The 21380-nt window shown below is 43.3% G+C and overlaps 2 protein-coding genes across 4 annotated transcripts in view; one reads left to right on the forward strand and one right to left on the reverse strand.

Annotated features, from left to right (window-relative positions):
- CILP (cartilage intermediate layer protein) overlaps nucleotides 1-6878 on the forward strand; it is a 32893-nt gene extending 26015 nt beyond the window's left edge. For both annotated transcript variants that reach the window (XM_087877938.1, XM_087877939.1), the window contains one exon: nucleotides 903-6878. In XM_087877938.1, coding sequence (XP_087734064.1) covers nucleotides 903-3217 — 2315 coding nt within the window. In that variant the 3' untranslated portion in view covers nucleotides 3218-6878. The remainder of the gene's footprint in view (nucleotides 1-902) is intronic.
- On the reverse strand, nucleotides 6695-18482 carry MTFMT (mitochondrial methionyl-tRNA formyltransferase). 2 transcript variants are annotated; one of them, XM_087877940.1, is made up of 9 exons: nucleotides 18211-18482; nucleotides 15301-15518; nucleotides 14278-14400; nucleotides 12937-13039; nucleotides 11114-11189; nucleotides 10671-10762; nucleotides 9467-9548; nucleotides 8321-8403; nucleotides 6695-7243 (listed from the first exon to the last, which is right to left on the reverse strand). In XM_087877940.1, the coding sequence occupies exons 1-9, from the start codon at nucleotides 18460-18462 to the stop codon at nucleotides 7028-7030; spliced, it is 1245 nt and encodes a 414-aa protein (XP_087734066.1). In that variant the 5' UTR covers nucleotides 18463-18482; the 3' UTR covers nucleotides 6695-7027. The 2 variants fall into 2 exon arrangements, with proteins under 2 accessions (XP_087734066.1, XP_060550762.2); XM_060694779.2 differs by having other exon boundaries at nucleotides 15301-15513; nucleotides 18211-18405.
- Between the last annotated feature and the right edge of the window lie 2898 nt (nucleotides 18483-21380).

Here is a 21380-nt window from a genome sequence, read left to right on the forward strand (position 1 = left end):
ATGGTGGTAGGTATTATTATTACAGTTGCCATAAAGAAGAGGGAGGGTCAAGCTATTTTCCAAAGCACCAGAAGACAAGAGAAGAAACAACGGATGGAAACTAAGCAAGGAGAGAAGAAAGGCAAGAAAGGTTGTAAAATCAGGCAAAATTCACTTTAACAACGGTCTCTCTCAGCGGCAGAAATTTTGGGCTCAATTGTGGTCATAACTCGAGGACCACCTGCATTTTCTACTTTTGTGAGGGCTTTTCTTATAACTCAAACCAGGGTTAAATCAAAGTGGACGAAAGGATTTTTGCTCTTTTGAGGCAGGATTATAAAGAAACTGTCACTCCGCTCCTCCACCTGGGTTTAGCATTTTTATTAACGGGGTAAAAATCCAAGACGCCCTTTTTCTCTATCTAGGAAAAAAGTTTAGAAAAATCCAAGATGCCCTTTTCACTATCTAAAAAAAAAAAGGGGGGGGGAGTCTAGAAAAATCCAAGATGCCCTTTTTTGTCTATCTAGAAAAAAGAACAATCCAAGATGTTTTTCCTCTATCTAGGAAAAAAGTCTAGAAAAATCCTGGACACCCTTTTCCCTTTATCCAGAAAAAGAAAAACCCAAGATGCCCTTTTGTCTGTCTAGAAAAAAGTAAAAAAAAATCCAAGATGCCCTTTTCTCTATCTTAGAAAGAAGTCTAGAAAAATCCAAGATGCCATATTTCTCTTATCTAGAACAAGTCCCGGTGTCCCCTCACTGTATGAAGTTGCCCATTTGCAGGTTCCTCCTGCTCCGTATTGTGATCTTTGTAAAAAGTGACCTTACCACCAATGAAAAGGTAGACCATCCCTGGTTTAAGACCACTCTTACCAGTGAGATGGCCACAACTTGATAAGTAACCTATGGAATTTATTTTAACAGGAAAGAACCGAGCATCCTGTGACTCCAGGCCCGAGAGTTATCATATCCAACTGCCCCATGATTGCTTTCAAAACTCAACCAATTCTTTCTACTACGATGTTGGTAGATGTTTGCCTACGACATGCTCCGGAACGTTACGTGAAGGTTTCTGGTGCAAGGACACCATCACTTACTGCTGTGGGGTCTCCAAGATGGAAACACGGGATATAACATGTGCCGGCTACACACTTCCCATCAAGGTCACGGTGGAATGTGGCTGCCAGAAGTGCACCGAGGTCAAGGTCACTGTGCGAGGAAGAGCTGTGGCGTCTGATACGGGAGAGCCCATGAGGTTTGGTCACATCTACATGGGGAGCAACAGGATCAGCATGACGGGCTACAAGGGCACTTTTTCTGTGCAAGTGCCCCCAGACACCGAGAGACTGGTCCTCACCTTTGTGGACCGCATGCAAAAATTTGTAAACACCACCAAAGTGTTGCCTTTTAACAGAAATGGCGGGGCAGTCTTCCACGAGGTCAGGATGTTAAGGAAAAAGCCACCGATCACACTAGAATCCACAGAGACCAACATGATTTCCTTGGGAGAAATGGAGGGAGAAGATCCGATCGCTGAACTTGAAATCCCTCCAAATACATTTTACAAACTGAACGGAGAACTCTACGCAGGGAAAGTGAAAGCCAGCGTGACTTTCCTGGACCCCAGAAATGTCTCCGGTGCAGCCACTGCACAGTCTGACTTGAATTTTGTAGATGCCGAAGGGGACATGCTTCCTCTGAGGACGTATGGCATGTTTTCTATGGATTTCATGGACGAAACGGCCACAGAATGGCTCAACGCGGGTCAAGTGAAGGTCCACCTGGACTCTGCTCAGATCAAAATGACAGAACATCTACAAGGGATGAAACTTTGGTCTCTGAATCCACAAACGGGTTTGTGGGAGGAAGAAGGGGATTTCGAACTGGACCACAGCAGGCGTGGAAAGCGAGAGGAGAGGACGTTTCTGGTGGGCAACATGGAGATACGAGAAAGGAGGCTGTTCAACTTGGACGTCCCCGAAAACAGACGGTGCTACATCAAGGTACGTGCTTACCGAAGCGAGAGATACCTATCCAGTGAACAGGTTGCAGGTGTGGTGGTTTCTGTTATCAACTTAGAACCAACCCCAGGATACTCTACTAACCCCAGAGCTTGGGGGCGCTTTGATAGTGCCGTCACTGGCTCTAGTGGTGTTTGCGTCCCAGCTTTCTGTGATGACCAAAATCCAGATGCTTACAGTGCCTACATCATGGCTAGTCTTGGAGGAGAAGAACTTGAAGCGGTTGCTTCCTCCCCCCAGCTTAACCCTTTTACTGTGGGAGTGCCACAACCGTACCTCAGCAAGCTCAAGTACAGGAGAACAGATCATCTGGACCCCAACGTGAAGAAAACGGCCTTCAGGATCAACGTGGCCAAGCCTACTCCCAACATCGCTGGAGAGAGCAATGGTCCCGTATACCCTTATGAAAAGCTGCACGAGTGTGAAGTTGCTCTCCCCTCCGCGGCTCACTTCAGGTTTTACAGAGTCGAAGGAGACAAATACGACTACAACACCGTTCCTTTTAATGAGGATGACCCCATGAACTGGACGGAAGACTACTTGGCTTGGTGGCCCAAACCAATGGAATTCAGGGCATGTTATATTAAAGTGAGGATCAACGGGCCCCTTGAATTGATTGTGAGATCTCGCAACACAGGGGGCACCCATCCACGGACTGTTGGCCAATTGTACGGCATCAGGGATGTGAGGAGCATCCGTGCTATGGGCCATCCTAACCTTTCAACGGCGTGTCTAGAGTTCAAGTGCAGTGGCATGTTGTACGACCAAGAACGCGTTGATCGGACGCTGGTGAAGATTATCCCTCAGGGCAGCTGTTACAGGGAGAATGTGAACAACATGTTGCACGAATATCTGGTAAACCACCTCCCCATGGCCATGAACAATGACTCCAGCGAATATACAATGTTGGCTCCTCTCGATCCGCTTGGACACAACTATGGGATCTATACCGTGACCGATCAAGATCCTCGGACAGCCAAAGAAATAGCTCTGGGACGATGTTTCGATGGGACCTCTGACAGCTCTTCCAGAGTTATGAAGAGCAACGTGGGCATTGCGTTAACGTTCAACTGTCACGAAAGAGACACGCGAGAAAACGTGTTCCAGTCCTTAAGGAACGTGCCCAGCAGGTTTCCAGCAAGCCCTTCTAGAGAGAGGACTGGCGCAAGAAGACGAAGTGAAAGTCCTGTAGTTAGAGTCCCTCAAAAAGTCCAATAAGCTTTGGTACCCTTGCTTCTCAATGGGCAGCTCTGTGAGAATCCCAGCCCCCGCCTATTAATTCATGAACTAGAAAAGACCCCACATCATACCAATACTTTTTGAGTTTTTATTCAATGAGTTTACACATGCAATAAGAAATACATCCGAAGAAAAGAAAATATAGTAAAAAGACAAGCAAGTAAAAGAAGAAAGAAAAAAAGCTAGATAATCCTTGCCAATATTGAGGGGTATGGGAAGGTTCTGCTTATGTAATGCTTTACATATCTTTCATGGTGTTTCATTGGCCTTCAGAGACATGCAAGAAGCATTTTCAAAGAGCCAATAATGGATCAAACAGGTTTCCCCATCTGGTACCATCCAGGTGTGTTGACTTCCATCATATTAATTCCCAAGTAGCATGGAAGTTGGTCCCTCATGCCAGGAAAATACAGCTAGTTCTCAATTTTAAACCCATTCATTAGAGGCCACTAAAAGTTATGATGGCACTGGCAAAAGTCCTTGCATTTACGACTGTAGCAGCATCCCCCTCATTCATGCGAGCAAAATTTGGGCACTTGGCAACCAGAGTATATTTACAATGGTTGTAGCATCCGGGAGGGGGTGGGTGGGGGACCATGTGATCACCATTTGCGATCCTGCCAGCTGGCTTCCAACCACAAAATCCAGGGACGAAGCTGGATTCACTTAATGATTATATGATTCGCCAAAGAACTCCAGTGATTCACTGAACCACCATGGCAAAAAAAAAGTCATAAAATCGGGTGTATCTCACTTAACAACAGATTGCTTAGCAGTAGAAATTCTGGCCCCAATTGTGATCATAAATCGAGGATTACCTGTACCAGATTGGAGGCATTTAAATTATACTTCAAAAAAAAAAAAATAGGCAGCTGGTAGCTAATAATACCTGTATAAAATTGAATCGAGTCATTTGCCTTTGGGGTATTAAAAGCCAAGATTTCTGGGGAATCATAGCATTTCTAGGCTTGGATTCTCATCAACGGTATGCTAAACAAGGTTTATGTTGCATAAACCACCATTGGCTGAGTTTGCACAGTATGTTAAACCACAGTGCTATTTCTTTTGGCTTTGGCTTTGGCTTAACAAGTTGAATGCCAGCAGCATTTAAGATTTATTTCCTGAAAGAAATTCTTGAATCCAGCAATAAAATTAAAAGACAATAAATTTCCATCTCTTTTATTATTTTTTAAAAATGTTTTGCAAGTGCTTTCACCTGGCCACATATCTGCTAATAGACATCGGTCCCCAGCCCAGGCCACCGGTAAATGCCTTCCGAGTTAAAATTTACTGTTCTGAACCAACACCAGTTTTAAAATATTATGTTTAAAAATATTGCTGGCCTATTCCTAAAAAAAAAAAGCTAAAGCATTAATGATCTATTTATATAATTATGGGCCTGCATTTCTGTAAATGATTAAATGTTATAGAAAATTAGCAGAAGGGATGGGAGAGAGAATACACAAAATACAGGAATATACGCAAACTGCTTGCCAGATAAAGATTTGTTTTGCTAAATTTTAACTTGGGGGGAGTTAAAATGTTTGCAGAACATTTGTTTGCAGAAGCTCAGTGTACATGCAAAACAACAAATAATAATCGCGATAATGATATCAATAAGACAAGGTAATGGAACAGATGAGAAAGATAAAAGTAAGGTTCTATATTTAGGCAAGAAAAACTAAATGGACAGGTACAGTATAGATGGTACCTGGCTCAGTAGCAGTAACTGTGAGAGGGATCTTGGAGTCCTAGTGGACAACCATTTAGATATGAGCCGGCAGTGTGCAGCAGCTGCCAAGAAAGCCTACACAGTTCTGGGCTGCATAAACAGAGGGATAGAATCAAGATCACGTGAAGTGTTAATACCACTTTCTAAGGCCTTGGTAAGGCCACACTTGGAATATTGCATTCAGTTTTGGTCGCCACAATGTAAAAGAGATATGGAGACTCTAGAAAGAGTGCAGAGAAGAGCAACCAAGAGGATTAGGGGACTGGAGGCTAAAACATATGAAGAACGGTTGCAGGAACTGGGTATGTCTAGTTTAATGAAAAAAGGGACTAGGGGAGACATGATAGCAGTCTTCCAATATCTCAGGGGCTGCCCCAAAGAAGAGGGAGGCAAACTGTTCTCCAAAGCACCTAAAGGCAGGACAAGAAGCAATGGGTGGGAACTAATCAAGGAGAGAAGCAATCTAGAACTAAGGAGAAACTTCTTGACAGTTAGAACAACTAATCAGTGGAACGACTTGCTTCCAGAAGTTGTGAATGCTCCAACACTAAGTTTTTAACTAGAGTTTTGGCAACCATTTGTCTGAAATGGTATAGGGCTTCCTGAGCAGGCTTTCTGAGCAGGGAGTTCCCTGAACAGGGGATTGAATTATAAGACCTCCAAGTTCCCTTCCGACTCTTGTTATTCTATTTTGTTAATGCAGCCATACTACATGGGTAAATATACTTGGACATAAGACAGCGCTGTGGGAATTGTGTGTTCAGCAAAGGGATGGCATGCAGGAAAAAAACCGTCTCTGTGCCTAGTTGTTTTGGCATGCAATGTTCTGTAGCTGCGTCCCGGAGGTAGGGTGGGGGAGAGGAGTTGAAACAGCTCATGTCCAGGTTGTGAGGGATCTGTAGATATTCTCAACCCTCTTTCTGATCTGTGCAATATACAAGTTGTCAACGGAGGGCAAGCTGGTTACAATAGCCCACAAGTCTTAAAAGTTAAAATTAAAATCTTAAAAAGTTGCCAAGTTTGGAGACTCCTAGAGTAGGGAGGTACCAGCTTTGTAAGGCAGTCCAGACACACCCAAATCAACTAATTCTACTTTGCTATAGTTAGGTTACTTTCACACAGTTTTGCAAGTCTGAAAGTCCATTTCTTCCCCTTCTCCTTTACGGCTCAAGAAACTAGGGAGGGTCCCTTTTGAGACTTTCGGCCACTCCCCATTCCTTCTGAGGGCTGAGCTGCCTCTTATCTGACAGTTCCCCGCCCCAAGGTCATTCACACATACCATTACCAGAGGGTGGAAAATGAGATCTAATTATACCAGGGTTATTGAAGGCACAGTACCATTCGTTCAGGAGTTTGCCTTTCTCACTGGATGGGGTTTATTGCAACGGTGACTGTGGGTGTAAGTGAAAAACAATGTAATAGCAGCTTTGACTTCTGCAAAAACCGTTGCAACTAAAGGCAGTCCATTAGATAGGGCAGGAAAAAGTTGCAAAAGGAGATGTGGGTGAGGGCCCTGTGTGTTTACACTTGTGTATCCCCACTGGTTACAATTCTTGTTAGCTTTTCTTCAATAAAGTTTACGTATCGGGAATTCTCACCTTGATGATTCTGGATTCTGAAGGGCATTAGGAACAGATTCCTACGTGGAACCAATTATATTACACAAGTCAGCATTCTAAAATATCAGCCGTTGCAATGATTTGTGTGATACGCCTACGCAAACATGTACAAAAACCATTTATTGTTCAATAATATAACACGTGTGTCCTTAACTGCTCAATTGTATTTTTAAGTTGGTAAAAGTTGGATCCAGAACTGGAAAGTACGGCTCCTGAGAAAAATCAGACATGCGAGGCTGAGAGTGTTTTGAAGCTTTAAATACAAAGAATAAACACACTCTCCAGGTTACTAGTCTTTTGTGTTATCCATTCCACAATATTAGCTGCACAACACTGCCTTTACAATGGTTTATTTTCTCCCATCACTGTTTTCCATTGGTCAAATCTGGGACGAGCTGAGACGCTTCCAATTTGGCTCTTCATACAGAGTTGGTACTTTCACGCGTTGCTGAAAACTGTATCACAATTATTCTGCGCATTCGGTGAACCTTTCGGCTTCTTTTTCACGGTGGTCAGCTTCAGTGTTTGAAACCGGCAGTTCTTGAGAGCCGTTTGAGAATTGTTCTGTGGCCAAGAATGTAGGTAGCCGTTGTAGAAGTCGGTTGCCGTCAATTTCTTTTTATGTATAATAGATCTGACTCCAACCCAACCTTCCTAGAAAGGGAAGAGGGGAGAGAACACACACATATGCGCACACACCAAAAGCTTAGCAAACTCTGCAAACCCACCAGAAGTGATTCCATTGCAAGAAGTTTAGGTGGAAACTAATATAGGTGTTCTGATCTAGGCTTCCTGAGACAGTAAAAAGCACACAATTAATCCCCAAAACCCTCTTTTTATTTCAACGGCTGTGAATTCTGTTCATTCACAGCCCGTAATGAGTCACAAATAGTTTGTAAAGAGTCTGACAGAAGTCTGCCACAGTCCTTCGAGATAAGGCTGATAAGTACCCACCTTTATCTCCTTTGACATACTGCCAAAGACCTAATTGGCAATAAGCTTTGCAAGGCCACACGGAGCATAGAGTCAAAATGGAGCTTCAAAATTTAAACTGACCGGAACAAACAAAGTTGCTTCCTGCAAAGGCTCATGTACCTTTGCTCCTCCTTTATGTCTTATGGGAAGAGCCAATCATCCTACTCCCGAGTCGTCCCTTTTGTCTTAACTGTTCGCCTTCTGGCAGCTCTGCGCATGTACACACTGGGAACAGGCTCTCCCTGTTCCTCTGCCTTGCTGATGTCCGACTCTGGAGGCTCCGGAGGTGGCACATAACTCCCAGATGGCCCTGGCCCCCACTCTGCCTCCGACGCAGAGCCCTCGTCCAAGCCTTCCCCAGACTCCAGGACTGGCCCATGGTCCTCCCCAGCCTCCTCACTGTCCAACTCTGCTGCCAGGTCTCCACAGGCCGCTGGCGGGCACAACAATAGGATCCAGCATCCTGACGTTGTTAAATTCCAATTTTTAAAAAAAAATGCATTTTGATTTGTAAAGGGCAACTTAGAAAACTTATGGACGCTCTTCAGAGAAGACTCAGGGACTGAGTTGATAAAAGAGTTTAATACTAACAGTAGTGAGGAGGGACAATGTAACAAAAAAAATGTAATAAAAGTTGCATTTGACTGGCATTCTCTTCCCTCATCTCTCAGATGAAATGGAAACAGCACACATTTTGGGACCCCGTCTGTCTTAAACAGGAGTAAGAATATCACATGTACACACACACAAACCTACCTTGCATCGGATGATCAGGATCTTTAATTGTTTGTGGTACAGCACCAACCCTGGAGTTGCTTCTTTTTCAGCGACAACCTTATCTGTAGAATGTATAAACAGTTAGGTCGTTCTTGCCTCTGCAACAGTAAAATCCAAGATCCAAAGTGTTATTAAAATCATATTTTGGCTAACTCACTGCTCACTCCAGCAGTTCGATTCTGAGCAACTCAAGGTTGACTCAGCCTTCCATCCTTCCAAGATCGGGGAAATGAGGACCCAGATTGTTGGGGGCAATAGGCTGGCTCTGTGAACCACTTAGAGGGCTGTGAAACAGGGTAAGGACTAGTGCTAGTGTATTCTGTTCCGTTCCGTTCCGTTCTGTTCCTATTCTATTCTATTTTGAATTCTGTTCTATTGTTATTGTTATTCTATTCTATTCTATTCTATTCTATTCTATTCTATTCTATTCTATTCTATTCTATTTTGAATTCTGTTCTATTGTTATTGTTATTGTTATTGTTATTCTATTCTATTCTATTCTATTCTATTCTATTCTATTCTATTCTATTCTAATTCTATTCTATTCTATTCTATTCTTTCTTCATTCCATTATTCTATTCTATTCTATTCTATTCTATTCTATTCTATTCTATTCTATTCTATTCTATTCTATTCTCAATTGTTATTACTAATGTCCTATACGTTGTCACAGAGGGCAACCAAAAGAGAATATTCCTCACTTCTCTTTGTAGGCACCAAACAGAGAGTCATTCTTCTCATTCAACATTTTCCTACATCAGTCTAAGATTTATACTACTATAAATCTATACTACTAAGCAGGTATATACAAAAAAGTATGAAGGCTATTGCTTAACGCATTGTAAGCCGCCCTGAGTCTCCGGAGAAGGGAGGCATATAAATCGAACCAATAAATAAATAAATAAATAAATAATAAGTAAATAAATAAAGACAAGGGATTTAATGTTCCTAGAAAGAAGAATGCACTCAAGTAGTCTGATTCCAACAAGAAAAAAAAAGGGAGGATTTGCAAAATGGGAAGTCAGAAAGTGTTCAGTTTTGTTTCACAGACCGTCTTGTCGTTATTTAGACACTGCCAGTATTCAAATGCTGTCGATCAGAGTGCTAGAGGTCTCTCATAAGTACCAGTAAAATCTGGTAGCATTTCCTCTTCTTCGAAGTCCAATAGTTTTACACTAGAACCCATCCACAGCGTCTTTAGAGGCATCTAAAAACATACAGCACTGTATGAGTTATATAGTTGTAGATCACATACATTTCTGTTAAATTCTTCTTCTTCACTTCGAATAGAATCTAACTCCCACTTATGTCAAATTTAATTTAATGATTTCTTTCAGGGTCAGTTACAAGAACCAGACCAGTTTTTCCTCCCAATCCGAGGAAAGACAAATGTGAATATTTTTCACTGAAATGAATTTGGTTTACCATATTTTTCAGAGTATAAGATACACTTTTTCCTCCTTAAAAGAGAGTGAAAATATTGGTGCGTCTAATATACCAAATACAGCCATTTTTGGCCTACAAAAATCCCACCCCACGCTCCCCATTTTCACGAAAAACAGGCTGTTTTTCGAAAAACAGTCCTGGGGACTGGAGAGGGCAAAATTGTGACATGTGGGGGGTTTGGGAAGCCATAAACGGGCCCATTTTTTGCAAAAACGGGATGCGCAGAGGGTTTGGGAGGCCTGAAGAGTGCTCCTGGGGCCTGGGGAGGTCAAAAACAATTTTTTTCTTGTTATCTCTTCAAAACCTTGGTATGTCTTATACTCCGGTGAGTCTTATAGTCCGAAAAATACTTTAAGTAGGAAGCTAATCTACTAGATCAGGGGGGTCAAACTGGCATCCCGCACCCCATCCCACCCCCGCTCTGCGAATGGGAAAAACGTTGTGAAACATCACGTGACGGCAACGTGACGCGGTGGACTAGACCCATGCACTAGATACTGTATTTTAACTGTATTTTAATTGGAAAGGAACCATAATAGAACCAAAAGAATTTGCATTTTGCCTTTGCCAGGTTAAATTCTGAGAGGGGACTCAGAATTCAGTAAGGGGAACTTAAGCTCCTCTTACTCATTTGTAGGGCATATTTTTTATATATGCTCCATTTTATTCCTTAAAAAATCCATCACATCAAAAAAAAAAATATTCTGCAATATTTCCCTATTTAAAAAAAAATTACACTGTAATTCCATAATATAGTTCCGTTCCCACCACCAACCCAGTTTCATCCAAGGGCTGAAAAATCAAGATTGTTTTTGCAAAAAGCTGCTTCTGAATTTAAATGTATGATTGATAAGCAACCTGTTCTCCGAGAGGCTGACCTTACCATGGCTCCTAAGGCACGATGTAGCCTGAGTATCTGCTCAGCAGTTTGTTCTTCCCACTGAATGCAGCTCATTGCAATAGTGACTTTCGGAGCTTTAGAGGAAAATAAAAAGAAAACCGATCTCTTTTCGTCCCGTGTTTTTAAACAATTTAAATGATCTTTTCCAATGTCCCAGTAACGTTTAGGAGCGATACTTTTCGGTTGACAAAGTAATGGGTGCTCCCTCTTCTTCCATCTTTAAATTAAGGGACATTGGGCTTCTCTGACACCCTCAAAAATTAACCCTCAGCTGCCAAGCTTTCAACTTCATTACAAAGTATTGTTTAAAAGGGAGGAAGGAAGCAGGGAGAATCACGGAAAATGTGTTACAATGGTCTACTTAGCAAAGGCTCATATTGCAGCTAGTTAATATCTACATTACACATGGAACTTGCGATAAATACCCTGTGTCACTCCTTCTTTAGGTTGCTCTTTCTTCTTGCTTAAACTTTCTGGTAAGTTGTGCAAAACGGCAATCAGCTGAGAAAAAAAAAAATCCAGAATGTGTGTTAAGTCCAAATGAAGAGATTCTCCTTCTCATAAACCCGTGATGACGAACCTAAGGCACACGTGCTGGAAGTGGCACACAGAGCCATCTCTCCAGGCACGCGAGCTGTCGCCTACTGCTCTTCCGGGTTCTGGGGCGCCGGCCAGCTGGTCTTCACATGCGCGGGAGCACTGGAAAAGCAGCCGTCCGGTGCGCGCACACCAGGCGGCTGCTTTTCCAGTTTCCGGTGTGTGCATGCGCACGGGCCACCTGGTCTTCCCGCGGCACGCATGCACACCGGGTGGCTGCTCTTCCAGTTTCTGGCATGGGCGCACGCACATTCCCATTTCAGCATTCAGTACCGAAAAGGTTCGCCAACACTGTCATAAGCACTGATCGCCAAGAGGCAGGAAGTGACCAGTTCCATCCTTACTAGGACTGATCCGAGCCAGATTTTATTCTACGAGTTCTGTGGTAGCCAGATCTTATTCTATGAGGTTCAAACCCTCTACTGGAAATGGAATTTGTAGACTTTTGCACTTTAGATGGTTATAACCAGTGAAATAGCTTCAGGAACTATCCAGGTCCTGGGGGCGCTCAGCTGTATGAAAAGAAGGGTTTTACAAATCTATCAGAATGGTTTATACCAGGGGTGTCAAATTCAATTTCATCGAGGGCCACATCAGGGCTGTGGTTGACTTCGGGGGGGGGGGGGCGGACTGGCATGGCCGACTGGGTGGGCATGGCCAGCTTGATGCCACTCACTGGGTGTGGCTGACTGGGTGGGTGTGGCCAGTGGGTGGGTGAACATGGCCAGCTTGATGCCACTCCCCAAACTGCTGGCATGTTTCCTCTTGGGTAGACTGGGCCGAAGCCATGCTGGCCCGATGTTTCCTCTTCCCATTGGGTAGACCAGGCCAAAGCGATGCAGGACAGCCCCTTACATTTCCCAGGACAGCCCCACGGGACGGATCCGATCACATTGCAGGCTGGATGCGGCCCGCGGGCCTTGAGTTTGACACCCCTGTTTACAGCAATACAGCATTATTTACACAATGTTTTGTGACTACCCAGGAGCAAAATACAGGATACAGAAGTTTTGTCTTTACAAACAGTGGCTTATATACAAGTCATATATATATATACATACACGTGCTAAGCAAAGCCAGGCAATCAATTAATCTTCAACTCTACACAGAGAACTACAATGCAGATAAACGCGACTAGGAGAGTGAATGATACACGAGGAGAGAGAAAGAGACGCCCTCTAATGGCCTCCTTTATATAGACAGCTTCTTAAAGGGCAATAACCCTGCTGATTCATCCTCAGTCTTAAAGGGCTGGTCAGCTTTAAATCATCATTACCCTGACACCTGGTTTATACCAAGGCTGGCTGGGGAATTCCAAGAGTTGAGGGCCATACACTCTAAAGTTGCGAACTTTGAAAAACACTGATTTATGCAGTTTACTTAAGGAGAGAGAGAGGGAGGGAGGGAGGGAGGGAGGGAGGGAGGGAGAGAGAGAGAGAGAGAGAGAGAGAGAGAGAGAAGGAGAGAGGGAGAGAGAGAGACTCAGATGTTATTACAGATAGGCCTTAACAGTCACTTAACGACTGTTTGAAATTACCATGGACTCAGAACAGGTGCTTTCCAACTGAGAAAACGCTTTTGGCATTTATCTGTATCTCCCATAATTGTTTTCACTGGAGAAAAATGTCATTAAACAAGGGAGTTCATTTACCATGTTTGCACCTTCTTTGGATAACAGGGGCTCCAGTTTTTTTGCTGAGCAACGGGGTGGAACGGCAAATTCTTCTTGTTTAATAATTGGGCCCACATCAAACCTGGGAAAAGAACATATTGCATGAAGCATTTTGTCAGATTCTACATAGCATCTAAAAACCTAATAGTGGAGAGACTGAATGGAGACCAGGACTGCTGCATTGAAACGTTTGTTTTAAAAAGGCTGTTAGTAATGGGCTTTGAATATTAGAATCAAAGGATTGGAAGGAACCTTTGAGGTCTTCTAGTCCAACCTCATGCTTTGTGCAGGAATCTTCAAACCATTTTGGGCAAAAGATTGTCCCATCTTTTCTTGAAAACCTCCAGTGATGCTGCGCACACAATTTCAGAAGTGAAAGCTGTTCTACTGCTTAGAATATGTTAGAATAGAATAGAGCTGGAAGGGACCTTGGAGGTCTTCTAATCCAGCCCCCTGACTAGAAGTGACTGACTAGTCCCATGATGGCGAACCTGTGGCACGCGGAGCCATATCTGTGAGCACGCAAGCATTGCCCTAGCACAGGTCCAACTCACATGCGCGCACCGGCAGCTGATTTTCGGGCCTTCTGGGCCCACTGGAAGTCGGGAAACGGGCTGTTTCCAGCCTCCAGAGGGCCTCCGGGAGGGTGGGGAAGGCTGTTTTCGCCCTCCCCAGGCTCCAAAAAAGCCTCTGGAGCCTGGGGAGGGCGGAAAACAGGCCTACTGGGCCCACCGCTAACCTTTTTGCCATTATGTGCCAAAAGCGGGGGGACCATGGGGGGGTTGCGCACGCATGTGCGGGGTGCATTGAATTATGGGTGTGGGCACGCACGCACGCGACCCCTCCCTCCGCAACCACCGCTTTTGGCACACAATGACAAAAAGATTAGCCATCACTGGACTAGTCTCTTCTTAAAAACCTCCAGGGAGAGGAGGAATGAGGAAAGTAGAAAGAGATAGAAGGAGGAAGAGAAGGGAAGAGGAAGAGGAAAGGTTGTGGTAAAATAAAGGAGAGGAAATGGTAAAAGAACAGGCCCGAACAATTAACAAATGAAAGTAAAAAAATAAGATGAATGAATAACGATTAATGATGGATAAGAGACCGTACATTTAAATATGTTGATGAAAAATAAAAATAAAAACTTTTTTTAAAAAAACCTCCCGGGATAGAGCATCCACATAATTATATTTTCATTATTATTACATAATTAATCATCCTTAGTAATAATTCTTACAGTTTCTTACAAATTCTTACTTAATACCAGTAATTCTCACAACCAGGTCTTTGCAGACTGGATGCTGAATGAAACAGCCAACGTACCTCTTAGGCCTGATCTGCATAATTGTGACCCCGGTTACTGTATCTCCATGGAGCACGGTGTGGATGATGGGTGCAGGGCCACGCCACCGCGGAAGATAGCTGGGGTGGACATTCAGCATGCCACTGGGTCAAAATATTGGGTAATTAGAACAAGATGACAACAATCCGGTAACATTTTTTATTTATTATATTTTTATACCATTGGACTTCAAAATGACTCCCAGACATTTTTAAGGATAAAACGATCAAGTTAAAAATTCAGAAATGTAACAAGCACAACATATAATGTCATGTAGAAGTGAGGAGTAATTTTTACTGACATTTCAGTGTTCAATATAACTAAAACACAAAAAAGGAAAATGTGTAAAAAAAACTATAAGAATACATGATTTTACAAAGCAAGAAAATTGACAATGCAATTCTTTCCAGCCAGCCAGATCTTTGGATTATAACTCCTGTAATTCACAGCCCATGATGATTTGGGTATCTTGCTGTAACCAATCAATTACCTCATTTTTATCATTTTTAAATCTTGTTAAATCTTGAAGTAAAGACAAGGATAGAGAAAACTCGAACAGCATTCTTCAAAATGAGAAAAGGTCTGCAGTCATGACATAAGCCTAAGACTGAAAATCAGGCTTGTCAGATGTTGCATCTTTTCTATCCTGCTCTACGGAGTGGAGAGTTGGTTTCTGACAGAAAGCCATTTGAAATGTGGATTTACAGGTGGCTGTTACATATAAATTGGGTTGACAAAATCAGAAATGAGGAGGTGATAAGCTGCCAGGGAAAGCCATTAGATGATAGCACAAACAATACAACAAATTAGATACCTATGCAGGAATTGTCATAAAGAACTTGGCCTTTCCACCCCTGTATACAATCAAACATTATAGAATGTTTGATTATAGAATCATTATAGAAACATTATAGAAGGAACCTTTCCTTTAATGTAAAAGCCAGAAAAAGTTGCGTGATAAATACACTCAGAAAGTGTGTTTTTGTGTGTGTGATAATTCTTACTAGGGGAACTTTCGGATGAGGTCCTCGCTAAGCAAACGTCCAAACGATGCCACCACGCCAATGTCAAAACTCTCACATGAACCTACATCAGGCCAGATGTGGACGGGGAGCTGAAACTGCTCCGCATACTTCTTCACAGGGAGTACCTTTGAGTGACTGGGGGGCAGGGTCACCACCTCCAGGTGATCCACAAGCTGGTCTGGCCTTGGCACTCTGCCCTTGCAGGGGAGAATAGAATAGAATAAAAACTTTGTCACTTTAAATGTACACTAATTCGCATACATTAAAATGAAATTTTATTGCATTCAGCTCTCAAAAGATACCCATTACACATATAACCACATACACAGACCTATATGACACAGAGAAACATCACAGTCTAATTTGGATGTATACATGTACATGGCAAGAAAAACGAATCTTGTGAGTTTACCAGACGGATGGCCTAGGGAACGAAGCTGTTATAGAATCTGGTAGTCCTGCTAGAAAGACTTCGAAACCTCCTCCAAGAGGGGAGCAACAGAAACAGACCGTGAGTGTGTGGGGTCTCTAACAATGCTTCAAACTCTAAGCACATAGCGCTTATAAGCAGTATCCTGAATAACGAGAAGCGAGATTCCTATAATCTTCTCTGCTGTCCTCACCACTCTTTGTATGGACTTTCTATCCGAGGCACTGCTGCCATCAAATCTAACAGTGATGCAGTTTTGAAATAATAGAAAATATTTGTGGCTCGGGTTTTAGATTTTGGCAGTGGTTTGCTGTCCAAGCTTGTTTCAATTTAGTTGACGCAGTTTGTTAAAACAGTCTCAACCATGCCTCTTCAGAAAGTGGTCCGGACAAAAAGAGAAAGATGAGCTCTCATCTGATGCAGGAAATGCAAATGCTGGTTTGAACACTTCACTAAGGATAACATATGAAGAGGCCAACTGTTAGTTATCTGCACCCCCAGATACTTAATATTTCTGACCACCTCCACAACTATAGCAACCCATGGAGATCCTTTAAAAAGACTTAAATATTAAATCTACTATTTTAATTGGATTGCCAAAGAAAGATGGGAAGCTGTATTTTATCACAATGAAGTGCTTATTTTAGGAACCTTTATGAATTTACTTGTAAATGTAGGGAACCTTACATTAGCCATTACTCAGACCCAGGGCTTAATGGAGTTTCTATATTCAAAGCAAGTGTTCCCCATATTGAATTTCAGTTCTGTTCCTATCTGTGCTATCCTATGACCTTGTCAGTGGCTTATAATTCTGCCACTGACATATTGCCTTTGCTTTTCAGGGATATGAGGGTTTTCAGGTCATATTTACAGCATGCATTATGACTGTGAAGATTTTAAGTTCTATATCAAGCATCTTCAACTGAACAGAATCAAGGCTGTTGAAGAAAAGGAAACCTTCTTGTCCATGACAATTAAATTAGCCAATAGTGGGATTAATGGATAAGCAGCTCTGTCATGTCTAAGTCAGCATCCAGAATTCCCTCCTATGATTCAAATACAGCCAGGCAAAGATTTTCTTATGCAATCAATCATCCATCTCTTAACTTGTGTGCTTAACTAGTGCAACAAAATCACAACCGGGTGGGTGGATTAATTCAGGAAAATACTATGGTTTATAAGGCTTTTTTGCCTAATTGGGTGAAACACCAACTCAAAAATCCAACCAATAATGTGGTTTATCCATAAGTGTGAGCCCTGTCAAAAAGTTAGTCACCTGGAACCGCCAAGGTTAGCATCTCCTTTGGGCCAAGCTTACCTCCCAAATCAACAATAGCAAAAAGCTGTAAGCGATTTGCTATTGTTTTCTTCCCATCCCAGCTTAAAGTCGTGCATTTGCTGATGTTCTTCCATCTCCTATTGTAGCCAAATTCAACCCTGCTGGGCTGCTAGGAACCAGCCAAGGTTGGTCAGGGGTTACTGCCTGCTGTAGATTTGGCACCCAATCCCTGGATCTTCCTATTGATGCATCTCATTTGCTCTCCATTTATAAACTGGTTTACGAATTAAAAGGGGGGGGGGATTTTGGTTTATTAAGCTAAGCAGGTTTTATGACACTCTTATTGTGTTGACTCCACTCAACTGTTTGCAGCACTGCTTCCCAACTGTCAGCAACTGTCAAGAGGCTGGAAACCAAGATGGAATTAACCTGGATTAACCTGGTTAATAGAATTAACCATTTGTCATCTAAGCAGGCGACAAATATAATATTGGCTTGCTCTTTGTGTCTATGGAGATTTCTCAGTCATCCAGGTCAGAGGTGGGTTTCAGCAGGTTCTGACCAGTTCTGGAGAACCGTACCAGAAATTTTGCGTAGTTCGGAGAACCGGTAGTAAAAATTCTGACTGGCCTCAACCCCATCTATTCTCTGCCTCCCAAGTCCCAGCTGATCGGGAGGAAATGGGGATTTTGCAGTAACCTACCCCTGAATTGGGGAGGGAATGGAGATTTTACTGTATCCTTCCCCTGTCACGCCCACCAAGCCACGCCCACAGAACCGGTAGTAAAAAAAATTTGAAACCCACCATTGATCCAGGTCATGGTTGTCCCAAAAGTGCTTTTTCCAAAAGAGCAACTGGACTTTTCTTTCCCTTGAAAGACATTTTGCTTCTCATCCAAGAAGCTTCTTCAGTTCTTCTTGGAAGCTTGCAAGGAAAAACAAAAACAAAAAACCAAGAAAGTCCAGTTGCCTTTTGGAAAAGCACTTTTGGGGTGGGGTGGACTTCAACTCCCAGAATCCCCCAGCCAGCCATGATTGACTGGGGGATTCTGGGAGTTGAAGTCCTCACAGCTGCTGAGGTTTGGGGGAGGCACTAAGCTTGGAGTGACCCTCAACATTCCCCCCCACAACCTTTCTCATTCCCTCCCTCCCCCCTCCCCCCCCCCCGCGAAAGACCCACCGGGCTGCCTGGAGCGCTCGGAGGATCTCTGCGGAGAAGTGGTCGGTGCCAAAGAAGAGGACTCGCCAGGGGGGCTTCTCGCGCCTCGGGGCCTCCCCCGGGGGGGTCCCGTGGCCCCTCCCGCGGCCCCGGCCCCACCCGCCCCGCCAGGCTCGCAGGAACCGCGCGCTCATCGCCGCCCCGGATCCCGCTTCCGCAATCTCTCTGGCTGGACGTCGCGCCCTGATGACGTAGATGAGAGTGAGCGACCATTCCTGAACCCAAGCGAGCTCGCCGCGGGGGCTTCTGGGATTGCCTCGAGCCCCGGGGCTTTGCCGCGTAGCCATAGCAACCGGAGAGTCGCCGTATCCATGGCGACCTCTGGGAGCCTTTGCTAGGGAAGGCTTGTCGGGTTGCGCGTTCAGACAACTCGCTTGAACTAGTGACTGAAGCCCCCCCCCACCTCTTTTTTGGATTCCCACAAAGATTATGCAGCAGTTGCTATTGTTCACCCAATAAATACAATGAGCCACCAATGAACTAACCAGGGTTAAACGGGAAACTGGTTTAGCCTGCAGACTTGCCATTGGTTAGCAGAATGGTGGGAAGGCAGCTGGAGTGTTAATGCCTCTTTGCAACATGTCAATGTCAATGCCTCTGTCCAACTGCTTGCATTGCACTGCAGGCAGAAATTCAACAGGGAGAGCTTTAGAACTGAACATACAATGCTTGCTGGGAGGAGATGCTGCCTGCTATTCCTTCCTAAAAGCTTAACAACCTGCAGGGATAGTTTGCAGCATTTGGATTTTTTTTTTTTAATTTGATTTTCTGCATCAAGAAAGGGTTTGATCCACCCCTACCCCCAGTTTAAAAAGAAATTGCTTTGATTTAGATCAGGGGTCTGCAACCTTAAACACTCAAAGAGCCATTTGGACCTGTTTCCCACAGAAAAGAAAACACTGGGAGCCACAAAACCCTTCCGGTGCCTGACTATTTCTTGAGCGGCCACAAAACTAGCATATGTAGTTGAATTAAATGTTCTGTTTTCTTCTGAAACTTTTCATTTCTTGGATTTGGCCTACCAGGGGTTGAAAAGCTCAATAAATCATATTCCGATGGGTGTCGCACATTGGCAGTTATGATGCATATTTTGAGAGACAGGGAGCCGCAGCAGAGGGGTGAAAGAGCCACATTCGGCTCCAGAGCCACAGGTTGCAGACCCCTGATTTAGATAGATGGCAGTAATGATTATGGTGAATCTTGAAGAGGGGTAGATATTATAAAGATTTATATCCTGTGTTTAATCCTGCATTTAAGTTGTAGCTCCGTTTATAACCTGCTTTTTAAAATTTCATGCCGATAAGGCATTGAGAACCAGAGTAATAGCTGCAAACTTTATGATTTTATTATCTCTGCTTTTTTAAAACATTATTTTCTAAAAGAAAATGATCACACTGCAGATCTTTGGGAACTATATGTAATCTTAAGCATAAAAAAAGGGCCTGAACTGTGTTTTGAAATTGTTTTAAATTACCTGGCAACCTATAAATACATTATAAAACTATAGTTCAAAACTGTTGCTTATCTCCATTATAGAATGCCAATGTCTCTTGGGTTATAAACTAATAAAAGAAACAAATGAATTCATGTAGATTTCTTTAAAAAAAAAAAAGATAATGTCAGAAGACGAGACCTGAAATACGATCCTTATAGACATGCATCCTCAGACATAAAAACTACTGAGTATGATGCATATGTGATTGGTTACTCTGTAACCAGGAGCCTAGGTTAAAGACCCTGCAAACAGAACAGTTTCAAGGACTGATAAACCAAAGTAAATATACTAAATGCAGATTGCACTTTCTTCTGAGGCATACCAAGGGCAAAAGTGGACTGAAATAAAACCACCAGAGATGTTCTTGGCAGGATTCCTTCTGCTTACTCAAGTGATAATGAAATGCAGGGCAGAATTGGTAGCAGGCTCTGATTGTTGAACCTGAGAAAAATAAAAGGAGAAATGGATCTAAATGCGAAGTGCATCAGGGAAAAAGACTTACCGCAACTGTGCTGTTGAATATATGTATCTCTATGCTGATGTCACAACCACCCCTTTGGCAATATGAATCAGAAATAAAGGCACTCAGCAAAAGGATATATATAATCTTTGGGGGTTGTTTTGAGCGTTTGAAGGTTGACTCAGCCTTCCATCCTTCCGAGGTGGATAAAATGAGGACCCAGATTGTTGGGGACAATATGCTGACTCTGTAAACCGCTTAGGGCTGTAAAGTACCATGAAGCGGTCTATGGGTCTAAGTGCTATTGCTATTTGCACAGTGGCCTCATCCTATCAAGTCATGAAAAGCATAGCAGGGAAATTTTTCTGTCCAGCTTCCAGTTTTTTAAAGGAAGGCCTTATTATAGCCTTTATTCAGGGGTGAAATCCAGCAGGTTCTGACAGGTTCTGGAGAACCCGTAGCGGAAATTTTGAGCAGTTCGGAGAACCGGCAAATACCACCTCTGGCTGGCCCCAGAGTGGGGTGGGAATGGAGATTTTGCAATATCCTTCCCCCAGGAGCGGGGAGAGAATGGAGATTTTGCAGTATCCTTTCCCTGCCATGCCCACCAAGCCACACCCACCAAGCCACACCACACCCACCAAGCCATGCCCACATAACTGGTAGTAAAAAAATTTGGATTTCACCACTGCCATGCATCCATGGAAAATGATGGATGGATGGATGGATAAACAGATAAAGATAAACAGAAGTAGAGGTAGAGATAGAAAGATGATAGAAAGAGAGTGCATGTGTCTAAAGAAATGCTTGTGAAGAAGGCACAGAAGAAGCTGTACTTCCTGAGAATGCTCAGGAAGATAAATCTATCTCAGCATCTACTTCTGTCCTACTATCACAGCACAATTGAGAGTGTCCTGACATACGGCATTCTTGCATGGTATGCGAGCAGCTCTGTAGCGGACAAAAAAGCTCTACAGTGAATCATTAAAACTGCCCAGAATATCATCAGACTCCAGCTACCAGCCCTGGACGACATCTTCGCATCTCGCTGTTTGAGGAAGTTGCATAACATTCTCAGAGACTCTTCCCATCCTGCTTACAATCTTTTTGGACTGTTGCCTTCTGGCAGAAGATATAGAACAATTAAAACTCGGACCACACATTTTCTGAATAGTT

This window comes from Pantherophis guttatus, chromosome 13, assembly GCF_059756535.1.
Source record: "Pantherophis guttatus breed Tessera chromosome 13, ASM5975653v1, whole genome shotgun sequence".
Lineage (NCBI taxonomy): Eukaryota > Metazoa > Chordata > Lepidosauria > Squamata > Colubridae > Pantherophis > Pantherophis guttatus.